General features: G+C 33.4%; 1 protein-coding gene across 2 annotated transcripts in view; it reads left to right on the top strand.

Annotated features, from left to right (window-relative positions):
• Window positions 1-25,120, top strand: part of LOC129983668 (papilin-like) — a 123,826-nt gene that overhangs the window by 53,449 nt on the left and 45,257 nt on the right. For both annotated transcript variants that reach the window (XM_056093238.1, XM_056093237.1), the window contains exons 7-17: window positions 89-212; window positions 4,443-4,523; window positions 5,998-6,167; window positions 7,990-8,122; window positions 9,418-9,544; window positions 10,890-11,091; window positions 15,206-15,376; window positions 17,113-17,286; window positions 18,331-18,510; window positions 22,173-22,314; window positions 23,881-24,067. In XM_056093238.1, coding sequence (XP_055949213.1) covers window positions 89-212; window positions 4,443-4,523; window positions 5,998-6,167; window positions 7,990-8,122; window positions 9,418-9,544; window positions 10,890-11,091; window positions 15,206-15,376; window positions 17,113-17,286; window positions 18,331-18,510; window positions 22,173-22,314; window positions 23,881-24,067 — 1,691 coding nt within the window. The remainder of the gene's footprint in view (window positions 1-88; window positions 213-4,442; window positions 4,524-5,997; window positions 6,168-7,989; window positions 8,123-9,417; window positions 9,545-10,889; window positions 11,092-15,205; window positions 15,377-17,112; window positions 17,287-18,330; window positions 18,511-22,172; window positions 22,315-23,880; window positions 24,068-25,120) is intronic.

The raw sequence follows: 25,120 nt of genomic DNA, 5'->3' as shown, positions 1-25,120 counted from the left end.
TCTCATTCACTTGTAATATCTCTGCACAAAAGGCCGTCGAGCTTTCTCAGAATCGTCGAAACATTTTCGTTTTAATTGATGTTTTCAGGCTGTTGGCTGCGACAAAGTGCTGGGGTCCACCACCAAAGTGGATGAGTGCGGCGTGTGTGGAGGAGACGGGAGTTCGTGCAGAGTTATCAGAGGAGTTTTCGATGAAGATAACTTCGAAGTGGGTGAGTAAAACAGTGTCCATTTTTTTAAACTCATCAACTTATAAAGTGTTTATCAATGATATTGTATGAATATATATTTCTTAGGCTTTAATTTAAAGTTATTTATTTTATTTCAACATTGCTTGAAATGGAATACCTCTTCTAATTTATTTCATCCAGATGCGCTCAATGCGCCTGATCATAAATAAAATTCAGCATTCTTTCTTTCTTGGAGAAATCAGGTTATTTATAAATATTTGCATAAGGACAGCTCGTGCATATGGACTGCGGTATCCCGTGATCTTTCTCATTAATATTTATATCCCTTAACTATTTAGTTTTTCTATCCATCCACCTGCTGCAGAAAAGGAACGATCCAAGTTTCCTTGAGGGAATTTTCCCATTCTGCTGCCTTAGAGAAACTTGACCCGTCTCTGCGTTTTCAGACCTTCCTTTGTCCCAATTCCTTTTTCCCGATCTCTTACTATTTTTCAGCAAAGCTTTCATTTAGAAAAGTACTGCGAATCGAATAGCACTTGTAATAGGGAAGCGGTGATTTAAATATTTAATTTTAGTTAAAAAAAAATGCTAGATAAAAATTGCAAATATATAGAGGGTGATTCAAAACTTATCATTCAAATTTTTGGGGAGGTAGGGAATATATCGGGAAATCGATTTGATACAGGAAACTATGCATACTTCATCTGCATGGACAAGTGAAGGGAACACAAGAAAACAGTATGGTTAAGAGGTTAACGAATGTGACCTTTATTCCAACAAGTTAAAGTATACACTCGTTACCAGTAGCTGCTTCACAGAAGGTGCTCAAAATTGCGACCATTTACACGAACACGGGATTCACATCGCCGTTGCATCGACCGGCAAACATTTTCAGAAACGCCTGGCATATCACGAACAATGCCTCGGCTTATCCTTCGAGATATGTGGCATCAACATGGTGGAACTCCAGATCATAGCACAATTGTTGCGCGTGATTACCTGAACCGAACATTCGGAACCCAATAGATCGGCAGAGGTGGACCGATCGCTTGGCCACCCAGGTCATCTGATTGATCGTTCACGGATTTCTTTTTGTGCTGGGCCGTGAAAGACCATGTGTACGAGATCCTCGTCGATAGTGAAATGGACATTGTTGCAAGAATAATGGCCGCCGCAGGCATTGTCCGTGATATGCCAGGCGTTTTTAAAAATATTCTGCGGTCAATGCAATGGCGTTGTGAATCTTGTGTTCGTGTAAATGGTCGCAATTTTGAGCACCTATTGTGAACTTGTAATTTACCTTGTTGGAATAAAATTTACATTCATTACCACTTAACTGCATTGTTTCATTGTATTCACTTCACTTGTCCATTTTGTCCATGCATACGACGTTTGCGGATATACTTTCCTATGTGAAATTGGTTTCCTGACTTATTCCCTACATCCCCATGAAATTTGAAAGAATAAGTTTTGAATCACCCTGTATAATAAAGAAATATTTAATAAGATAAAAAATATTTTAACATCACTGTAAATAAATTTAAACAATTTCTTTCTTTTTTTTGTATTATGATGATTTGTTCGATAATTCTTATTTAGATGTGTCTGAAAGGAGATACCTGCAAAATTTCAGCCCAATGCTATTTGCTAGAAGAATTTTTGATTTGAAAAAAAAAAAAAAAAACTCGGGAGACTCCAAAGAATACAACTTCTTAAAGTATATCAAACAATGCGGTTTCAGTGACGCATGTGGCTTTATCTTCTCAAAATAAAATGTAGAAAAAAGTTAATCTTTAAGTGCATTCTTCCCTTCGGAAACCACCGTAGTACATATAGAGTGCTATAAATTAATAGTTTTTTTTTCTTTCTTTTTAGAACTTGTAGACAAGACAAAAAACTGTAATTGTTAACGTTCAACCACAAGATTTTCGGAATCCTCCATGATTTAGAGCTTTTGTAAACCTAAAATGAATATTCTTTACAAAGGCTAATTCTATAAAAAAAAAAAAAATGGAATTATTTGAGTTGTGCATATAAACATAAAAATACAACCGAATCAGCCGAGAAATGCAGTTCATTGTGGGCAGGTCGTGAACATCGAAACTGTGGTTCTTAATCAAATTTTGAACGAATCGTGCACGTTCTGTCGATCTTTCATCATGGATCTATGAGCCTTTGTGCGATTTCATGCGAACATTCGGGGAAAAGTTATTGATTTTTTCGCGTGGACTAAAGTTAAAAAAAAAAAAAAAAAAAATCGATTTTATTTTAATACTTTTTTATTAATGTATACAAAACACTTATCAAATCAAATTTGTTTATCACTCTTTGTCAACAATTCATACATATGGATTGTTTACGAGATTGCCTCGTAGGAAAATTTTATGACAACGATATTTTTTAGGGTTTGACAATACAAAAAAAAAAAAAAAAAAAAAAAAATCAGCTTAAATGCAGCAGTTTCTATCAAAAATTAAAATAGTCGCAAACGAGAAGTTACGGCAAATGAAAGTTTGGGAGAATCATTCATAAGAAAATCCATGCGAAATAAACGAAGTAGAGGCGTATACGTTTTAGTTTACAAAACGAAACTTGAATGACCAGAGCAGCGCCACTTTGAAACATAGCCAACAACTCAGAATGCTCTTTCCTTTTTGCTCAATTATTTTTATTATTGAATTTTTTGGTAGCATTTTGAGGTTAAAAACGGTAGATAATCTCAGTCACATTTAATAATTCTATAAAAAATGTTTTTCAAGCCAGGTCTGAAATTTTTTTCCATTAGAATTAGCCATATAAGTAATCAATACGCAATTTTGAATCACAATAAATTAATACGATCAGAAATGATACACATGCACGTGAAAAAAAACGGGGGGGGGGAATCAGAACCAAAAAGTATCTAATGGAACGGAAATCATGATCAAATAATGAAGAACTCCTGAAATGCGCTCATCCTTCCGCATTTCACCCCTTAGCCGAGCAGAATCGTCGAAAAGGGTAGTTTCGGGATACTGAAACGAACTGCAGCAGAAATACGTTCGAAGCGAGTCGGGATCGTGATTTTTAAGAAATGACAACGGGGGAGTTGCGATTTCTCTTTGGAGGGTGGTGAGCACAGTAAGCACGGTGTTATTTCAATTGGAGGTTTAAAATGTTCAAAGGTTTCTTAAAATATTTTTTTAATTGTCTAAATCGTTATAAATAAGAATAAAAGACGTTGCCTAAGTAATCCTGAAAAATTATTTAAAAAATTCTTAATTATTACTAATTAGAAATTAGTAAATTCTTAATCAAAGCTTTTGTATTAAAAGCAATTTTAATCAATCCAAAAATCTAAAAATAATTGTTGTTAGATTAAAATTGATTAAGAATTGTTTCATTTTAATTTATGCACAAATCATTAACATTAATTCAGAATTTATGTTTCCTCTTTCCTATAAGATATATTACTCCTCCGATGATTTAGCAGAGTATATATACATCTCGTGATTTACTCATTGATATATTGATAAACAACAATCAAACATCATTAAATGTCAACATGAACAAACAGTCCCATATCAGAAATCTTGGCATGTGCTCTGACATTCAGCCTTTGTTTACGCTTCGAGTTCTCTCAACTCCATGCGTTGATGTGGAGTGGGAACTTTCAGAAAGTGAAGATGTAGATCAATGTCTTCGAATCAAGACTAAAAGAAGCGCATGGTTTACCCTCATTTAGTCCTCACGTCGTTGTTTCAAAACTGGACGCAATTATCAACGCAGTAAAATAAACCGAGTCCCCTCAAGAGGCAAGTTATTAAAGTAGTTGGAGCCTCTATGGCATGGAAAATTTTTCTTCATCATTATAAAATCTAGATCATTATCATAAAAGAAGTTATTGAAAAATTATAATCCTTTAATGATTTTCTGAGATTACATTAAAAACTTGGAAGGATTTGGTCTTGTAATTGCATGACGCAGCATTTATTGTTAGATATCTACTGATAAATTGCTTTGAAATCTCTGATGGGGGAATGTATGATACAGGAAACTTTAGAGAAATCTGAAATCTATTTCTATACCTGTATTAAGAAACTATGACTAGACTGTGTATTGTCAGATAATCAAAACAGAAACGATTATAAATTGTGATAAATAAATGTATAACCTATTAAAAAGACAAACTGTAGTAAAAAGACAAGAATGTACGCAAGACCTTTCTGTGTATTCTTCTGTAAAGATACATAATTAACTATTTCTTTCAAGGTTACAATGACATGCTACTGATTCCTGTTGGAGCCACATCCATTTCAATTCAAGAGGTTCAGCCGACGAATAATTTCTTTGGTAAGGAAAAGTCTTTCTTCAATTTCATTAATCCTCATAAATACTATCAAACAGACAGATATATTTAGTCGATAATTTTCCTCAGTGTCAAATAAAAGCCGTAAACTTAATTTGTCTTCAGTCTAAAACTTGAAAATGCAAATAATCTACTTTTAAATCATTTTTTTAGTTACCATTGAAATAAGTGGCACTCTATTTGATGCATACTATGTCTATTAGGCAATGCCAAATACTGATTAAAGCAAAATAAAAGGCAATTAGAGAAACGTAATATTTCAATGAAACAATTGTTAAAGTATCGAACTATATTTTTTAATACATTGCAAATAAAACGAGTTGGGTTGTCAAATTAAATGGTGCAGCAATCTTCCAAAATCGGTGAAAGAACTTACACGTCTTCTCCAAGCCGAGTGGAAGAAAATACCACTGTCAATCATCCAAACACTTGTGGAAAGTGTGTCCCGGAGGAGGTCTAAGACCCTAATTTCCTCAGGTCGAAACTCTAACAACTATTGAATATGAATAAATTACGTTTATCTCCATTGTCCCAGGTACTCAATCACTTAATGGTAAATAGTGTATTTACAGGATTAAAAGTTCCATATAACACGAATCATAGAAAGGTGATCATAATTTTACCTTCTTTTGCTGATCATTTTGTTTGGGAAAATGTAGAATTTTTGTTGTTGTTGTTACAAATAATTTTACTATGCTCTTGTGTGATCAATTATATCTCTTTCGCCATTTCTGTCTGGCAGTGGATGATCAAACTAAGTTTCCCTTCAGCTAGTACATTAATGTATTTGTATTTTAAACAAATATTAATATTAACATGAATTCTGAATATTATTTTAATATTTTAGAGCAAATCTTCATCACTTTATTCAGGAAAATTATATAGACAGCTAGAGAAAAAGGGGTTGAATATTAATTGAATCAAGTTCTTAAAATTAATTTTTTATCCACTAAAAATCAATCTTAAGAAAACATGCTGCAACTCTTTGAAATTGTTGCCTAGGCAGTTCTTCATTTTCGGCTCTAATTTCACACCCGAAATAGGGAATTCTCTTCTCCTCCAATGGTCTCGTGTAAAACCCACTAACGATAATCTGAAAACTACATTAAAGTTTTGTCTTTAGACCTTCGAATTAACAATTAACGGATTAATAGCATTTTATTTATAATTTCTTTCATAATTCTAAGACACAGCATCCACTTATATTACATTATTTATGCTACATCCTAAGAATATAGTATAGAAATAGATATAGTACAAATGATCTGAGATGAAGAAATGTTTCGTTTCGACTGTTTTTGTGCATTCAAATGCTTGTTTTACCAAAATAATAACTCTTAACTAACTGAAAAAAAATAAAGGAAATTTTCACACATAACAAAAATTAAAATATCTATCTGACTTTTAAACTTGTCTTTCCGTGGCTTTCAGAAAAATGACAATGTTTTTGAATTTTAGCTTTGCGCAATGCTGCCGGCGTGTTTTATTTGAATGGCAACTGGAGGATTGAGTTTCCAAGAGAGATCAAGATTGCCGGAACTATCTTCCAGTACGAAAGAAGACAGAGGAATGCGGCTCCCGAAGTGCTCCGGGCTCGGGGACCGACCAACGAACCTATTTTCGTAGTGGTAAGAGCAGACATTCCAAATGGCTGCTACATTTTTGTGGCTGCGTCTTGGAATATCGCTTTATTTAAAGAATTTTTCTTAGCGTTAGAATATTACCGTTGCTGCATGACCCAAAGCAACTGCCAGTGTCTATCTTATTTCCGAACGCTGTCTGGCGTTGGAAAATAAGGGAGTAACGTTTCAGGCATGTAATTGAATTACTTACTAATGTAGAGCGAAAAATAGAGTACTTGAGGCAAAGAAGAGATTTTCGAAAATCAGTGAGAGTGTTCGGTCTTCAGCATTTTCGTAAGCGTTTCGGCACATTTTGTGTTAAGTTCCGTTGGTGATGGAGGAAATCAACACTCGCGCTTTTTTTCTTTGAGCGATTGTCCAGGACGGATACATATTTAAAATCTATTATCAATATCGCTTACTTTCATTTGTGTTTGCTATATTTATTCATCAAGCTCTCATGTACACGAAAAGACAGAAGTACGGTCCCTTGAAAGATTTGGCACAAAATATGATATGGATCTGCAAGCATGGAGATAAAGTCAACATTAAAGTTAACTTTTCTAACTCGTTATAATTTGGAACACCGATATCAACAAATAATCAAATTTCTTGTTCCATTCCAAGCAAAATCTGATTTGTATTTTTCTTTTCAAGTAAAACTACTACATGCCAAATAAAATAAAGGAATTTTTTGAGGTATCATGTTCACAAACAAACTCGCAAAATTTCAAAAATATTTTTCTTTCTTCTATTTCTAACGGTTTAAAACGAAGATTCATAGAAATCTGAACGAATATAATAATTTGTGCACACTCCATAAAGAGTGACAAAGTGTGAGTTTTTTCTTTCTCCAGAGTTATTTCATGAACATTTTTTCCAAAGTTGGATTTCTTTAAATACAAACCAGTAGCACAGAGAATGTTATCTAAAGTGCTGTATTGCTATTATTATCGTTCGGTATTGTTTCATGCCAGCAAGTATCAAAGAAGTACAAATGTAATCACCAGAGCGAGAACTTGTCGTAATCTGATTCGCAAAACAAATTTGAAGGATTAGAATTTTCCCCTTTTTTGTGTTTTCTTTTCCATTTTCATTATCTCTCAGACAATCTGTCATTAGTTAAGGAACGGATTTACACGTGCACTTCACTTCCTGACTACCAAATAGTGTTATTGGGAAATAGGATGTACTGATGGTTGCATTAGAATAGTCTATACATTCTGCACAGAAAACTAAATTGAAGTAAACAAGTACTAAATAATCAGATGTCAGCATATAGGAATAAAATTTCATGGAAATGAAAAAACAAAAACATTGCTTTTTTATATTCGGCATTTCCATGTTTAACAAAGACCAGAAAATCTGAGGTTGAAATAAAAGTATATCTCTTAAATTAAAATTCAGGCTGATTTTAAAAATGTATCGAATTTAAATTAAAACATTTTATCAAAACGATTTAAACATTTCAAAGTGTTATGGAATTTTGAATGGAAGGTGTATTTGAAGAACAAAATCATAATCAGAAAAAAAAAAACATGGCAAAAACTATAATTCTTCTTATTATTATGATAAAATTATAAAGACAACTTTGTGAGTTGAGTGATGTCACGTCAACTTTTCATAAAAGAAAAATGCCTTTCATCTGAACACAGTATATAAAACATTATCTTAATCCATCTATAAACAAAAACATTTTTACTACACGGTACATACATTATAAAAATTTCTATAGACATCAAAAGCTTATTTAATCATACATCTACGTTCTTACCACTCTCCTTTTAAAGAAATAATTAAATTTCAATAATCCATTCTTATTCGACAGCTGCTGTATCAAGAGAAGAATCTGGGCATCAGTTACGAATACTCCATTCCTGTCACGACAAAAGTTGCCGAACCCGATTCCTATGAATGGACATTCGGCGAGTTCGAGGAGTGCTCACAAGCGTGTGGAGGAGGTAGGATGTACATCTTTTCTTTTTCACTTAAAGAAAGCGGAAGTCAGTTATTCGATATTCAACAAATTATTTATTTTCAAAAGTAACTAATTTTAAAACAACTACATAAGAAATACGCCACTATTAAATTTTATCGAAATCTGTATCGATGCATCCTAAGTTATTTGAGGGACATTGAATAGGAGTTGATGCTATTTTTCGCAGTAAAATAAAAAAAAAAGTTTCATAATTTTGAGAAATAGAAATTCAAAAAATAACATATATTTATTCAACAGCTTAGTTGCATTCTTTAAAAACTAAATATGTTTATTATTTGTCTCCCGAACTCAAATTTTTCATTGAATCACTTTAGTTTAATAAAAGGCGAACTAAACATACACTGCAAAGATGAAATTCCAGTTCAATCTTTCATCACAAATTCCATCAACCTTCTGATTTCGAGTAGCCTCAGTCGAAAACCTGCCGATGGAGACTTAGTTAGAATTATAAGAAACATACGGCGAGAAACAGCATCCATCACTGTAGGCAAGCTGCAATCCGCATTTTATTCATTTTGCACTCCCCCAATATGATTTACTTTGCACTGGAAAATATGTAAAATAATTTTGGCTAGAAGAGAGTCAATAAACTGCTTTTTCTTCCCTGTTTATGAAAAGGGCTTAAGCACTACAGATAAATCTGTCGTTAAGAGCATTTGTTCGATAATATGTTTTACTCTTCAAATTTATGGTCAACCTAATAAAACAATTATATTTCATCATTTTCATTGTTATGTTCGAGAGGATACATACGTAAAAGAAACATCAGGTAATGAAAGTCAAGTTTTTAAACCACATATTTGTTTTTTATTTAAAAAAAACATTTTTAAAGACGCTTTTATTGTAAACCACAACTCCATGTCGGGTTTTTTTTTATATGAATTGCGTGGATTAATGGAATGAATTATTTATGAATCAATGATTCTCTACCTTTCAACATTTAAGGTGTAATGAGGGAATTTGATTGTAAAAGAATAACTAAATTTCAACAATGGGATTTTAAAGTTCAATATTCCATAACAAACGACTAGTGAATAAATTAACTTATCATAACTAACATAATTACACAATGGCAGGTGCAGATAAAAAGTTAACATTTTCTTTTAATGCTATATATACATATATGCAATATTAGAATTTCCAGAAGCAATCTTCACTATTATGAAGTGTCGTAATACCTGTCAAAAAGATCAAACGTTTCATTACAATCTCATCTTTTCTGATACACTCCTTTAAATTCTGTTCTTTCCTCCCCAGGCGTGCAGTACCGACCGGTGCGCTGCATTCGCAAAAGTGACAGAGACATTGTAGACGAAGGATTATGCGATCCTCCACTGAAGCCGTCCGTCAATGCCTCTTGTAATACAGATCCATGCCCCTCCGGGTAAGCAATGACTCCGATGCTGATAGAAATAGAGACTTAGAAATATTTCCGACATTCACCGAAAACTTCTCGCCGACACTCAATACTAAATTTCTCTACTACTGGTCTAAAACCGGTCTACTGAAATATCTGAGGAATGCAATTTAATGTGCGGATTACTTAATAAAGTATTAGAATTTTCTTCAACAATTCTGCGAAATTTGCCAAATGTTGCAAAAACCTGATCACTAAAAAAATGAGAAAAGTTGAATGAAATTTTTATTAATATTTTGATGTCAGCAGTTTTTCTTTCTATATCATTCGAGCAGTTATAAATATTTTCCTGTATTCAACATTTTCGGGATTTTTCACCTTGTTCATAACTTCAACACATCGTCTATAAAAAAACTGCACAAGTATTCGGTCAACTTTTTTCTTAATTTTTCTGTCCAAAATTCTACCACGTACAAAAAATAGAGGTAGAATAAGTGTAAAACGCATAATAGTGTAATATAAACATGTAATTTCAGTTCTTGTTAAATACTTCCTTTCCTTTTTGTTAAAATGTAAAATGAATAAAAGTACAGCATTTCTTTCAGCGAAAAAAAGAAACTACTTAGCTACTACAGCTGATTTGTGAGCCCTTAAATTGTCTCCGAAATAAATAGATGTACATACTTCGCAATATTCTCCAATTATATATGCATCCAAATTACACCGACCCATTAGACATAAGATAATTCAATTATGTATTTAAAAATGAGTAGATTTTGAAATTTAGTACTCTCAAAGATGAACTTCGTACTTTTTTCTCCAATTCCATTTATTTAAATTGATGCGATTGAAGTAATCGACAAATATACTTTCATTGAAAATATAATTAGAAGCGGATGTTGTTTCCCCAATGAATCAAAATGTAATTGATAACAGCGTGTTTACCCAAATGCTTCCTACATGACAAAGAATTTTTAGATAATCCAGGTATCTTTTGAACACAAAATTATAACATTATACATTTATGCATTTGCTAAATGTTCTAAATATTTATGTATAAAAAATTATTTTCACTATTTATCAAACAAAGAACTGCATCTTACACTTACAGATTCTAAAGTCAAGGAAAATTTTCGGCTTTAAAATCCATGCTTCTTATCCTCCGCCGGATAGCTTTGTAGTGCTGATATAAGCCAAGAACTTCCCATTATTTGGCGAAGAAGAATGTAGAAACAAAAAAATCGATACACAAAAAGAATTAGCTGGTTTTGTGTTAAAATAATTTGAATGAAGAATCTTCAGAAAGATATCGGTAATATTGCTTGCAATTGCCCATACAGAATTTATATCAGTTTGTTTCATCTAATTGCAGTTGGCAGGTTGGCGAGTGGAGTGCTTGCAGCCAATCTTGCGGCGGAGGTACACAGTTTCGCCTTGTGTTTTGCCACCATTCCAAGGAGGGTAGCACGGTGCTGATCCCAGACGAGATGTGCGAGGAGGACAAGCCAGTGTTCATGCGAGCCTGCAACGTAGAGACTCCTTGTCCTGACTGGGTACCCGGAGAATGGTCAGAGGTATAAGCTGAGGTTACTCTTGTTTCAATTTCTGAGTCATTTGCTTAAATGTAACGACAGATGAAATTGTAACACAATTACAGATATGAAAAGTTAACAGAATAATCCGTTACTCGCTTAGATTCTCGTCCCTTTTCATCTGATTGATTAAATAATGCCTTATATCTCTTTCACTCGAATGCGTTCCGACTTAAGATAGATTTAAAGAGTAGAAGGCATACCAAAAAAGACCTGTAGCGATTTGATTATAGCGCGGACCGAACTCGCAACGTTTGGGTTTGTAGCCGAGTAACATGACCGCGAACAAAAGTGATCACTCCTGTCCAGGAGCTGTTATCTGGCTTATAAAGCTTCACCACAGACCTCTTTATAAGAAACATATAAAAACACAATGTTAATGAGCTAATGATGCACTAATAAAGAAAGAAAAAAATGAATGAAAAATATAATTTGCAAAACAGTTGCACTAAAAATTGTTCATGAAATAAAATAAAAGCTTCTCCGAACACACAAATGGCCAAACACAGTGAACACGAATTCATATAATCTAACATGAATCACCGTTCACGGAGCCACATTGATTGTCATTTATTGTTTTCGAAATCTTCCTGAATATAAATGCACAGCTTTAGATACATTTCCTCTAATTCCTCGATACTTAAGTCCCATTTAAGCATTATCGCACAGCTTCATAATATTTCCTTCGCATATTTGAATAAATAATGATCACTTTTATCGTGTTGTTTAGCTAAAATCAAATAATGCTGTCTTTCAGTTAGACGTGATATTTCCTTTTATATGCTCTAATATAAGACTGATTTTTTTCTGTCCCTTAACACCTGTCCCTTTAAAACTTGTCAGAACCCTTCCGTACTACTTGTGGAATGTCAAGTTGTAAATTTCCTTAATGTCTTTCGGAAAAAAAAACTTAGTTTAAGGACTCAAGGATATATTTGAGTTTCAAAAAAGTTGGCATTGGAGATTAAATTTCTGATGAAATAGATTTCTATAATAACATACTTATATTTCAAGCCAAAATAAACCATTATGCTGATTTTAAAATTCCTCACAAGAGGCTGAACAGTAAGTTCTATATTTAAGTTAGGTAGATGTGTTATTGTTGCTTATAGCACTTGTCATAGGCACGATGGCGAAGCAAGGGATTTTAAACAGAATTTTAGCATCTCTTGTTTCAGCGCCATCGAGAGCCAAGAGTGCGTCTTAGCTACTCATGTGTCACAGCCCTTTTCACGGGGCGAACTTCATTCATACATGGTATTCACTCATTCTCAGATCGTAATTTAGACCTGAATCAGGGAACCATTACCTCTGATCCAGAACCCCCAATGGCATTGTCTGGACTTGAAGGACTTTGTGACTACGACAGACTAATACATGCGCCAGCGACTATGTGCGTCTTCTGCCTTCGGGGTTTAAACTCACAACTCGAGAGATGAGAATCTAACGTCCTACCAACCAGGCTATCCCGGCTCACTGAGATCCAATCTAGTTAAAACTCAGCGTATATACTTTAGGTTGCCTAAGACGAGTATCTATTACTCAGAGAAAATGGCCGATTTTTTTTATGAGACGGAATAATCGGTACAGATGAAATGTAGTCGGCCCGAGATGGAAATATACCTTTAATAACGAATTATATAGCTTATCGTGCTGTCCTATGGAGCCAATCCAAGAGAATGAAGAAGATGCTTTGCTGTAGGCAACATCGTAAAAGGGCATTTATTTGGTGGTCACTGATATAACAAAATAAAAAAAAAATGTTCTGCAAAAAAACCCATTTTCTGAGAGTTGTTAACATTCACAGAATTAGGATTTCATTTAAACTGTGTGCAGAAGATTCCGTGAAAGTAGTCTATGCCTGCTGCACTCCTCTCACAGCAGCACGCTGAAGGTAAACTTAGTGCCGAGAGAACTTTACTTGTTAACTGAACAAGAATAGGATATATCCCATGTGATATTATTCGGCGATTCCAGGGATTTTCCCCTTATATTTTTATTTCCTTAATGTAATATAGAAAGCACCAAAGATCCGTTACAACCGAGAAAATGCTTAGTACATCTGGCTTGTGTAGAAACATCCTGTGTTTGCCTGGCAGATCTCTATGCCCAGCCAGAACCATGATATGTCACATTTACCTTAATATTATTCTATAATAATTGAGTTATGTGTTTAGAAGTACAAAGTACGTCTATTTTGTCTTTATTTATGACAATACCTGCCCTCATCATACGCCCATCTCGGATGCATCACTCAAGAAAAACATTGTGCCCTTTTGCAGTGACCGACTTTTTTTCTCAATCTAAGTCCGGTTGAACAAGGTTGAAAGCAACGCTAGGACTATTTTGGGACGGACCTCATAATTTTGAACGCGGTCAGTTGACGAGTGCGATGCCTGAGCTGGCACCATCCTCTCCAAGCTTCCGCGCCAAACCAGCGAGAGGATGTGTAGCCTCGACGGATTTAATGTGCACCAGACACGTTTACACGACTGTTATTCGGTGGAATCGAGTCTAGAACCTGAAGCCCTCCAGTTCCGAAGCCAAAACCTTACCACCAGGTTATTGCGTCCCTTTTGTTTTTAAAAGTCTTATTAAGATTAAATTAAAATCGATAAAAAAATACTTCATTTAAAAGTTCGAAGGGAAAAGGGGGCCCCGAGATATTCATTTTCTGCCTTTATTATAGTTATCCAACGCTAGGTAGACTTTATAAAAAGTATTAGATCTTGAATTTTCCCACAGACATTAGTGAAGTTGGGGTAGCTGCACCGAATTGTAATACGTGTTTGTCTGATTGTTTTATTTCTTTCGCAGTAATTGAACGAATTGAGCAAGGATGCAGACTTCGCTATTCTGAAATCGAAACAATTCAAAATATTCTTCAGGTATTTTGCAACGATGCTCTGGAGGTAATACAAATTAAGGAATAGCTGCACCGATTCAAAAACGACCGCACATTAGTAAAAAGTGACCAACGTTCTGAGAGACCACAAATCACTGGGGATGCATCTGCTGTTGTGAGTGAAAAATCTGAGGAAAATCGCCGCTTGGCCGTGTAAGAAATTTCAGAAGAAATTGAGATCATTACAGATTCCACATTTCAATGTTTACGTATTGATCTGAACGTATGCAGAGTGGTTGCACAATTTGTGTCCAAGCTGCTGTTTGGACAAAAAGAACTCTGTCTTACAATTGCACAGGGCCTGCTAGGAATTACTAGCACTGAACCTAAGTTTACGAACACTGTCATAATTGAAGATGAATCATAGGTGCACGGGTACGATCCGGAAGCAGAAGAAAGGACGTCACAATGGAAGCATCCCGGGTCTCCAAGGAATAAAAAAAAGTGCGACAAGTACAAACCAAAATCAAGGTGATGTTAACTTTGCTCTTTCATATTCGTGGAATTGGGCATCACGAATATGCAACGGATAAACAAACAGATGTAAAATATTGCTGTCAACAAATTTTCCTCCTATTCAGTGATAAAATCCATTATAAAAGACTGGAAGTCTAGAAGATAAAACACTGGTAGTTGCAGTATTCAATGCTCCAGCACATTCATCGCATTTGATCCAAAATTTCTTGGCGGAACAGGCAATTCCGATCGTTCACCAACCTCCTTACTCTCCAGACATAGCTCTTTGAGACTTCTAATTGTTTTTGAGGTTGGAGATGATTTTGAAAGGAGATCAGAGAAAATATAAATAGCAGCTGAAAGGAACATCAGTCCAAAAGAAGTCATCCAGAGGTGCTTTTGCCAGTGGAAGAAGTTTGTGGAGGCGTGAGGAACATGCTTTGAAGGGGATAAGGATTCCAATCCCAATTATTTTCCATCCTCCACAATCGAATACTTTTTTTTTTGAAGAAATCTCGCATGATCAGTCAATCTTGGTGAAACTGAGCAAGATGACTTTAAAACACAAAAAGTTAGATAATTATTCTTCTCGATTCCCCTCAATATGTTACAACCTAACCCAAAACCTTCCGTTTTATATAATTAGATCCGAAAGCCTTGGAGAAAACACTGCGGATTTTTTTCATAATTTAATATTCACTTGAAAAAATGTTCATGTGGTGCTTTTTCCCGTAGTGTGATCGCACGTGTGGGAACGGCAATCGAACTCGCACTGTGGAATGTTCTTCTGAGGGAGAGACGCTCGACTCGTCTTTGTGTGATGCTGAGAAAAAGCCGGAAGAGTTTGAAAGTTGCTCCCTCGGACCCTGTGAAGGAGTGGAGTGGATAGTCTCCGAATGGAGTAAGGTACAGTGCACATTTCTTTGCATCTGTCTGAAATCATACGAGTTTCAGATTTTCATAAGGATGGTTTGTTGTTTATGGCTGGTTAGTGTAGCTTACACAGAAACGCATCATGCATCTTAAGCTTGGATCAGGATTCCAAGAGGGAATATTTAAAGCAGAAGTTATCACTAAAGATATGAATAACTTGGGGATACATGAATAATAATTTTGGTAATGTTAGAAATAACAAAATATAAATGATTAATATGAAAAAAGATTGTAGAATCTTGTTGAAAATTGGAAGTTGAGCTAATCCGAAAGGCAATCGGAAAGCATCGAAAGAAATGAATCAGGAAATTGAAAGGTAATAAAATATTTAATACCTTTTACAAACTAAAATTATTGTGATGAGTGTCATCTTTTAATGTATGTGTCATAAATAAATTATCGTAATAAACTTAACATAGCGCCTGATATGAAAATATATCATTATATTGATTCCATGTTATAAAACTCAATTCAGTGATATAAACTCAAATTTTACATTGAAATTTTCCTCCATTTCAATACCTAATTACCATAATGACAAATCTTTATGAATCATCATAAGTTAATGCGGAAATATTTTGTTATTGTTCTCATTCTTAAGGACGTATAACTGATGCTATCTTAAAAACAGAATAAATTATAAAATAAAAAAAATGAATTCTACAAATGTGACCAAGAATTAATTCGAGTTATTTGTACCATCAGGTAAGTTCAAAATCAGAATTTTTGAAAAAAATTTTAATGAAAATTTTTTGCATTCAAAAGAATAATAAAATCAGAAGACGTTGAATGGTCCTACTTTTTTAAAAAAGGAAATCAAAACTGTTGAAAAGGAATAACATTTTATTGCGGTTTAAAGAATTATTTTTCAGTTTGTCAAAGTCAGTAAATGATTTGAGATATCTAGTAGATGTTTGCTAGAAGATAGTCATGTATAGTCATTTTCTTATGTCTAACATTGATCCTTCTAAACAAAATGCCTTCCAATAAATTTCTGCTTGAAGATTGACTTTAAATTTCATGAAAGGAATTCTTTTATATGGATCAAAGGAAATATTTTCTTTCGTTATAAGAAAACGATCTTCTAACTTCCAATCCTGCTTTTAATTTCTTTATTTTGTATAAATTCGAAATAAGTTTTTCTTTATTATCTTAAAAAACATTTTTCATGTGACTAAACTACAAGTGTCTTGAAATTTGAAGACGGTGTACATGTTTTTCTGCTGTAGAAAAAAATAATATAATATGTAATTTATGTAAATAACCGATTTACAGAAATTCTTATAAAAATAAAATTAATTAATAGATACGAACTTTCAGTTTTTCCGTTATATTTATCCAATCCAATGGCACATTTCACATTGCTTTTTGCATTCATTTTGGAATTCAATAATGCCTATTCACGTAATGCCAGTCACGTGTAAAATGCAGTAGAGGTTACAGTCTGACTCCTCTTTGTTCTTGGCTTCGATGTCATATTAACTGCATTAATAAGGATTCATCTAACAGGATGCACAGTGGAGTCAAAAATAATGGACTTCACTACGTGGGGTGCGTGCATAAGGTAAATGTTCGCGAATAGCTCCGTTGTTAGTGAAAACTCATCATGAGCGACTTCAACATGTGCAAAAGATTTTTCTTGCAATTTCAAATATCTTCGTTACTATCCCCTTTTGATTTACCCTATTGTTTCTTTTGATGTTTAACAGTGTGAAGACTCTTGCAGTGCCAGCGTGCAGTCGAGAGAAGCGCACTGCGCGAATGAGGACGGCGTGGTATTCCCGGACGATGCCTGCGATCCAATTAAAATGCCAGAATTGACCAAGCCCTGTCCGAAATCAGCGCTGTGCGAAGCCATGTGGCACACATCCGAATGGTCAGAGGTAAGTATTCCATTCTTTAATTTTGCAAAAAAAAAAAAAAAACGCTAATGTTTAATTTGTAGTACAGTAAGATTAAAATGTACTAAATGAGCACATAGTTCTGCAAATCAAATCATAATTTTACAGATTCTGCTTGACCACTCTAAACTGTTTCTAAGTCAACTTCCAGCAGTAAACCGAAAGAACAGCAAACGACTTCATTTCAACTTGTAAGTTTTAGAATTGGTTTACTGTTGTATTAGATGTATTCAAATGAAAGAGGTCTTGCAGTTAGAAACCGTCCGTGAAGTTTATAATCAATCATAAGTTTTAAGGAGACATCAGTTCGAATTTTCCTAAAGGAAATTTGAAATCCCCGTTTGAGACAAAATAAAGTATTGTAAGATGCAATCGAAAAAGCAAAGATCACGCAGAAACATAGAGTCGCAAACACGTTTCGGAGATAATGGAAATCCTCCAGGACGACTGAAAGGAAAGACAAGCAAGAATCAAAGAGCTAGATTTTGATTTGTTGCCTCATGAATTGCACATATCCAACAACTCTAATATTTTGTCAGAATTTCTGACAAATTCTTAATTTCAACGATGCGTCAAGTATATATATTTTCTCAAATTTTCCAGACATCTATCGGATTAATTATAATTAATATTTTCATTTCAATGCCGTTATCTGATAATGTAAAATTTTCTGTTTGTAAAATTTACATTTACAAAATTATGATAATGAATTAGAAGTACAATAATGACAGAAAAGTAAAATATGTAATTATTAAAAAGTAAAAGATTTTTAAAAAGTAGTCATCCTTTGTTAATGCACTGAAAAGGTGGTAACACTTTTTGTGTGTAGGTTAAAAATACAGATAATTAAACTAAACTAATTATTATAAGAAAGGAAATCAGTAAGTATCCATAAAATCTTTTGATTTTTTATTTATTACTGTCTTCGGATGCTGGGATGCCCTTTCACTTTGATGGCAACATTTTAAGCATAGAATGGTATTGTTTTAAATGACGCAATGAGACGTTCACTTTCTGTTGTCCTAGTGCTCCGTGAAGTGCGGTCAAGGCGTCCAGAGCAGATTAGTCTTCTGCGGCACCTGGGAAAATGATTCGGTCATCAAGATCGCCGACGACAAGTGCGACCCGGAGAAGAAATTCGACAGTATCCGGAACTGCAGTGCAGAATCATGTGCCGGGATTTGGTTCACCGGACCGTGGAACAGAGTAAGTGAGAAGAAAGGGGCTCTTATTTTTCATGCTCAGTTTATTAAAACAACCTAACTATCAAATAGTTTTGAAATTTTAATCACTAACTTTCTTTCTAGAACGAAAAATGTATTTGTTCTGTTTTGTGGAAAAAACAGCTTAAGGGGGCAGGGTCCCCTTCTAGAATGCTGCTACTATTAACGAAGTTTTAATCCTAATAGATTTATCCTACATATTGCCAAATACCTATTGAGTGAAAAGTTCTCAACGCACCATAATTGTTTGTAAAAATGCAAAATCATTAGAATTTAAATGATAATGTTAAACTGCTTTTTAAAAACAGAATAGCAAATGATTACTTCAAAATGATGGAATTATTAGCTTTGATAAATAGATTCTAAATATTTGTTCTTATAGTTTGATTTTTGTTCATTAGTGTCTTGATCACTATTTGATATTTATTGTCTTATTTTCTTATTGATCCTTATTGTCTTATTTTCTTATTGATCTTTATTGTCTTATTTTCTCATTGATTTTTATTGTCTTATTTTCTCATTGATCTTTATTATATTATTTTCTTATTGATCCTTATTACCTTCCTTTATATTGCCATTGTTGTATTGCCTCAATGATTCTTATAATTTTAATTAGTATTTAATCATTAAATTGCAAATCTCATTTATATTGAAATAGGGAAGCTATGCGGCCATTTAGTAAAACTTTGAATCAACAATTCAACGATTCGGCGAAGTATGATTAAAATAAAACAAGTCTTCTGTCCAGCTGAAGTGATCCATTTAATTCCAACCAATCAATGAACTGGAAGTCCGAAGTGCTCCTCGATCTGATACGAATAAGCACTTTCCAAGAGTAGAATTTTGCTTTTCTACTCTTTTTTTAAATATACGTACTTGAGTTTAAAAAGTTAACTTACTGAAGATACAAGACGAATTTGAGTTCAAACTGGCATGATGTAAATATATGGTGCTTTAAACAAATGGAACAAGTCTTATTTCTATAAATAGTGCACTTAGATATATACCTCCAGTGACAAAGTTTCTTTTAATAAGGTGGAAAATTGTATAAACACATTTTTATTTATGAAGAGGTTGATAGTAAAATGCTTAAAGAATTCAATTTTTATATGTCCCTCGTATTCATAAAAGGCCAGTTAGTAAAATCTTACATTCATATATGCATGCACAAAGATTCACGTTTCTGTGTCTGAAATTTGCACAGATATGCTCATTTTTAAATTTAGAGGAATAATTACAATTTTAGATGGAAACATTTCAGATATGCAAATTTATTCAATACAAGAAATCTCTCTTATGCAAATGTTTGTCTAATAGTGCATCCTCCAACCATCACGATTTTGGAAGAAATTTACTATTCACGCAGAATGTTGTTCACACTGTTTAACTGACGGTTGCAATATCAATTTTATAAGGAAGAAACGGCAAACTTGGAAAATTGAACTTCTAAGATATCCTAGAGAAAATATTAAATTGCCGGGCAAGAAAATAAAAATCTTTACTCGCAATTGCGTGCGCGCTTTCTTAAAAAAAGCCTGACTTAATAATTAGAATTTGGTAATGCTTATGATTTATGCTCGTATGTAATCGTAAATATGTCCTAGTTGGAGAAGAATACAAACGTCGTTCAAATATAAAATCCTCAAATATAAAAGATAGGACATTATATAAGCATACATAAATTCACATTTTGGATGTGTTTTTTTTTCAAGTTACCTTCATGCTAGAATACTTGCAATTATTCATACCTCAACATTCCAAAAAAACGACAATGTAGAGAATATTTCAGTTAATAACTACATCCATATAGAATCCATGGAGTATTACAGAAGTTGCATGGACAACTACACGATCAACTTTTAGAATTTTGTGATGTGGCCCTACTTCAGATAAAATTACATTCTTCTGTTTTAAAAAATGTAATTTGGATAAACAAATGTTATTTTATTCGTGTAAGAGATATTAATCTTCAAAACATTCACTTTTGGAAATGTAAAAATCCATTCTCGTTACAAGAAATTTATCAACTGTGGTAATTTTCTTCAAACATATGGAATGGCATTTTTATAAACTCTTTGTTTGGTTCCATTTTGTACAACAGAATACTGAATGATTATCGATATATTCAGTTCGTTTTGATTGAATTTATGTTCAAATTATGGATGAATTTCCAGTTGATCTGTGAATCTGCTGAGAAATTCGAAATTAACTGTCTTTATGTCACAAGAGATGAACTACGTCGCATATACACAAGAATTGCTTAAAGAATGAAAGTTGTTGGAGAATGCGTTATTAGTTTCTGATTCTGCTCTTTTGATAATCATTTAAAATATACCAACTAACCCTAAAAATTGCATGAAAGATTCGCTCAAATATCAGTCGGAAGTATGGAAAAATGGTCTAAGTGAATAAATTTACCTTTTAATACCACAGAAAATTTTACAGGTAGAAGCAAAATACTTTTGTGCTTGTAGATGAAGCTAAGAGGGAAAAATCTCGCATTGGTACTCTTTCGCTATAAGGGCAGGGTAAAAATTTAAATTTTGCGACTTTTTTACTTTTACCCTCAACAGAAGCCGATATATTTCTGTAATAATATTTATAATGAGAAATAAACCCAGCCACACATCGCAATTAATAAAATAGCTTTAGTCCCTGATTCAACGCTTATCTTGCTAACCTTGTATTTAATAACCGACAAAGTTATTCCAATTTCCATACTTTTTGGTACCTTATTTGATGAAACTTTGCTACTGGAAATTGATGTCTCATTGTAAAAGTTAAAAAATAAGCGCTTGTCTCACATTTCATGATATCCTGCATGTACGTAAATATTAAACTTATTCTTTTGCAAACACTATACAGCTAAATTTTATCCTGTGTGGACATGATGTTTCGAGAATGGGACTCGTCATGTTGAAAAAAATTGTTCAGATATAAATATAAAATCATCGAAGATCATCTACTGGAATTCGCTCCGAACCGTAGAAAAAGTAAAATATCAAAAAACATCCCAAATTTCAAAGGTTTCAGTACAGGTTCTGAATTATCAACATCCACTTTTATCTTTAATCGTATTAATGAAAATCCTACAGCAAAAAGGATTATAGAAAAAAGCTCGATCTATCTTTTTTCAGAATATTTCATCTGTTACACTTCATCAATGCATTTCGTTTATAAATCCAATTTTTGGTATTGGAAATTTGTATTTAAGAATAAAAATTATTCTTACATGATAACTTAAAATTCATAACAGAAAATGTCATTTTTTTGTTGTTGTTGTCCGAGTATGAAGTGACAAAAAAGCGCGTACGGCAATGTCAACGCATTCATCTTATCATCACAAGATACCAAATTAGGTGTCATCTTGGAAGTATTGAGAAAAAAAAATTCTTTTGTTAAAGTTTTTAAATCCTTCCAGCTAATATTAGTCTTTCAAACAATTTTTCTTTTATTCTTCAGCAAATTTTAGAGCACAGATAATAAGTCTTGCGAGCAAATTTTCTTCATTTTGTTTCTATCTTAGTAATAATTTAATAGAAGCTCTCCATCTTCATTTCTCTGCAATAAATCATAAAGAAGCAATAATTAATTATATTAAATAATATGAATATTTTTGTGCAACATCAATTTCTTGTTATTTAGTGCTCCGTGCCGTGCGGAGGAGGCGAAAGGACGAGGAAAGTGCTATGCTTCCACGAAGATGAGGTCGTGGATCCTGATCAGTGTGACCCGGAAGAAGAACCCTTTGCTACCGGAACGTGCAACATGACACCTTGTGATGAAGGTGCCTGTGCTTTGTATTTCAATTTCAATTAATAGCTGTTAAAAGTAGTAAAACTATGTCTTCTACTTCTAGGGCGTTTCAGATTGTTTCAAATAAAGAACCGTCGGAAATATCCCGCAATTTAGAAATAATTCATTATTTTGTATTTTTCATTACTTTGTTATTTTGCATTCTTGTTATATTTATAGCGATTTCATGGGTTTCAAAACATATCAGCTAATTACATTGACAATTAAAAAAAAGAAAAGCTGAGTAACCTCTTCGGAAATATACCAATTCTGCCCTTAGGTATACGGATTTATCTTCTTGACAGCCATAATGTGGGAGCTATTTTTGAGTTCTCAAAACCATTGCCGGTCACGTTGCCATCTCTCCAGTTAGAGGTAGTCTCATCATTGAAAGGATTCCTCTTCCTCACACCGTTATTAGATCATCAGAGTGACGAAAAATATCCGACGAATTTTATTAATTTCCCACATAGCAGTTGTAGATTAAAGGTGTACAGAATTTTTTTGTGGAAGGAGGCACCTTGCAAACAAATCAGAGTTTATGTCTAGCATTTACAAAAAATAATAATAATGAATGAATGATAATTATGATAAATTTGGGAAAGGTAAGCGTGAATTAGGGAACAACTTGGTGGTACCAGCATAAGTTTAACTTTTTCCGAAAAATTATGTTGGAAAGAAAACAAGAATATTCTACAGTAGGTGTAGAACTGAATTTCTATAAGTAGGGAAATTTGAGTCTGAATAGCGTTCACAGTGCTGTGTCATATTTCAATGACGTAAGTTTCTTTTATTTCCATATGCAGCTATTGAATTGAAGAAAACGGCATGAATTATTATATCTGACAGGAATTTTAATGCTCTTTAATAATTTTTGACGAATTTTTATTAGGCACAAGAAATTTCATAAACCCAACTGTAGAGAAATCAGGTCACTTATGGCTGTAGATACCGCTTACTGTTATACCTTGAGCATTCTTGTTTTATCTGGTTTAATATTTTGCTCAAATGTAGAGCAGTTAGGTTTTTCGTAGAGTGTTTTTGAAATAGTTTCAAACTTTTCGAAGGCATATGGAAAAGTTTTTTTTCTTCAGAATTATTTAAAATATAAATAAATGCGTTCATTTCATAAAAATATCCAGAAGATTTTTTTACAGTTGCTTTTATTTATCTTTTGAGATAAAAAAAAAATTCTGTAGGAAATAACTTATTGAGGAAAGTGTCCAAATTATTTTCACTGGCTTTATTACCTTCAGAAAAATTTATTCAGCGAAGTTTCACATTTTTTTAAACATTGCATCAACAATTACAATGGGGTTTGAAATGGGAGTGGCCATATTTTTCTCTAGCATCTTATTTAGTACAATTTAGGTAAAATAAACTTTACCTACTCTAACTTGGAAAACTAACTCTAACTTGACAATTTCCGAATGATTTTGATTTTTGACCAAAATAATTGTGCTATTAAGGCAATGAAGCTTTATGCAATATCAGGAAAATTTTTGTTAAATGGGTAGAATTCCTAAATCACTTGTTCATAAATGAATTACAATTTCAGACGAGATGATGACACTCGGTGGGTGCAAGGATTCCAAATATGGCTGCTGCCCCGACGGCATCACGCCAGCTGGCTTCAACGACGAGGGCTGCCCTAAAAGGAACATCGCAGACACCAACTTCACCTGCGAGGAGACAGAGTACGGCTGCTGTGCTGATAATTTTACTTTGGCTTTGGGACCTTTCAAGTAAGAAACTAATCGAAGCCACCTGAATTCTTTATCCACAGTTTAACCCGTTAAAGACCGTTCCCCTATTTATAGGATTCTTTTATTTCTTTTCCGGTGCTGAACTCACTTATTCCTTTTTAGGCTTTGTGTAAGAAGCCAATCAGTATTCTAAAATTCCTTAACAGTTTCCAATTTGTTTGTTTTCTTCGAAATTCGAACAGATATTTTAACAATTAAATTTGATGCATGTCATTGCACTGTAAATTTTTCATGACAAAACTTTCAGAAAATTTGTAGATGATTTAAAAATAATCATAATAAAACTATGCCGTTTTAACGTACCAAAAGTAAAGATTAATGTTTTTCAAAGATACGACCATTAAGAAGAATTAGATGCATGTTGCGATACTGTAAGAGTGTTAAATAATCTTAATCACACTTGCAGTTTATTTTATTTTTAATGAATTTTCTTATTATTACGACATTACATTTTTCATCGTTACAAGATTTTAGGACTTTTTTTTTATGCTGCACATATTTTTTGGTTAAGAATATTTGGTTTTATTTATATCTTACTATTCATTATTACAAAGTTACAGAATATTCAAATCAATCGCTTCCCAATTTCACTATCACATAGAGCCACACATAAGGGAAACAAATTTAACCAAAATGAATCGATTAGCTGATACTTAAGTTCAGAAAATAATAAACTGTGTATTGCGATCAAATGAAAATATATATATATATATAATTTTCATACCTCTAATACATCCTGAAGTGGGTGAGAAATCGATATGAAATTCTTTCTTCACAAGCATGACACAAGAAGACACTTTAGCGTCTGAATCCCTTGTGATTCATCCACTTTCTCCTTAGGTTATCCTTTCTCTACAGCAGTTAAGAGACGGCAAATTAATTAGACAACACAAATAGCAGGTCACGGCAGGGAGCATATTAGTTAGTTAGAGACCAGTATTGGCCCGGACTATCCGAAAGGGTGTAAGGCTGAAGATGAGTTGAGGGTGATAAATAAATCAAACCTCCAATACATCCTGAACGCGGATACAA

Source organism: Argiope bruennichi, chromosome 9, assembly GCF_947563725.1.
Source record: "Argiope bruennichi chromosome 9, qqArgBrue1.1, whole genome shotgun sequence".
Taxonomy (NCBI): Eukaryota; Metazoa; Arthropoda; class Arachnida; order Araneae; family Araneidae; genus Argiope; species Argiope bruennichi.
This window is presented reverse-complemented; position numbering and strand designations above follow the sequence as displayed.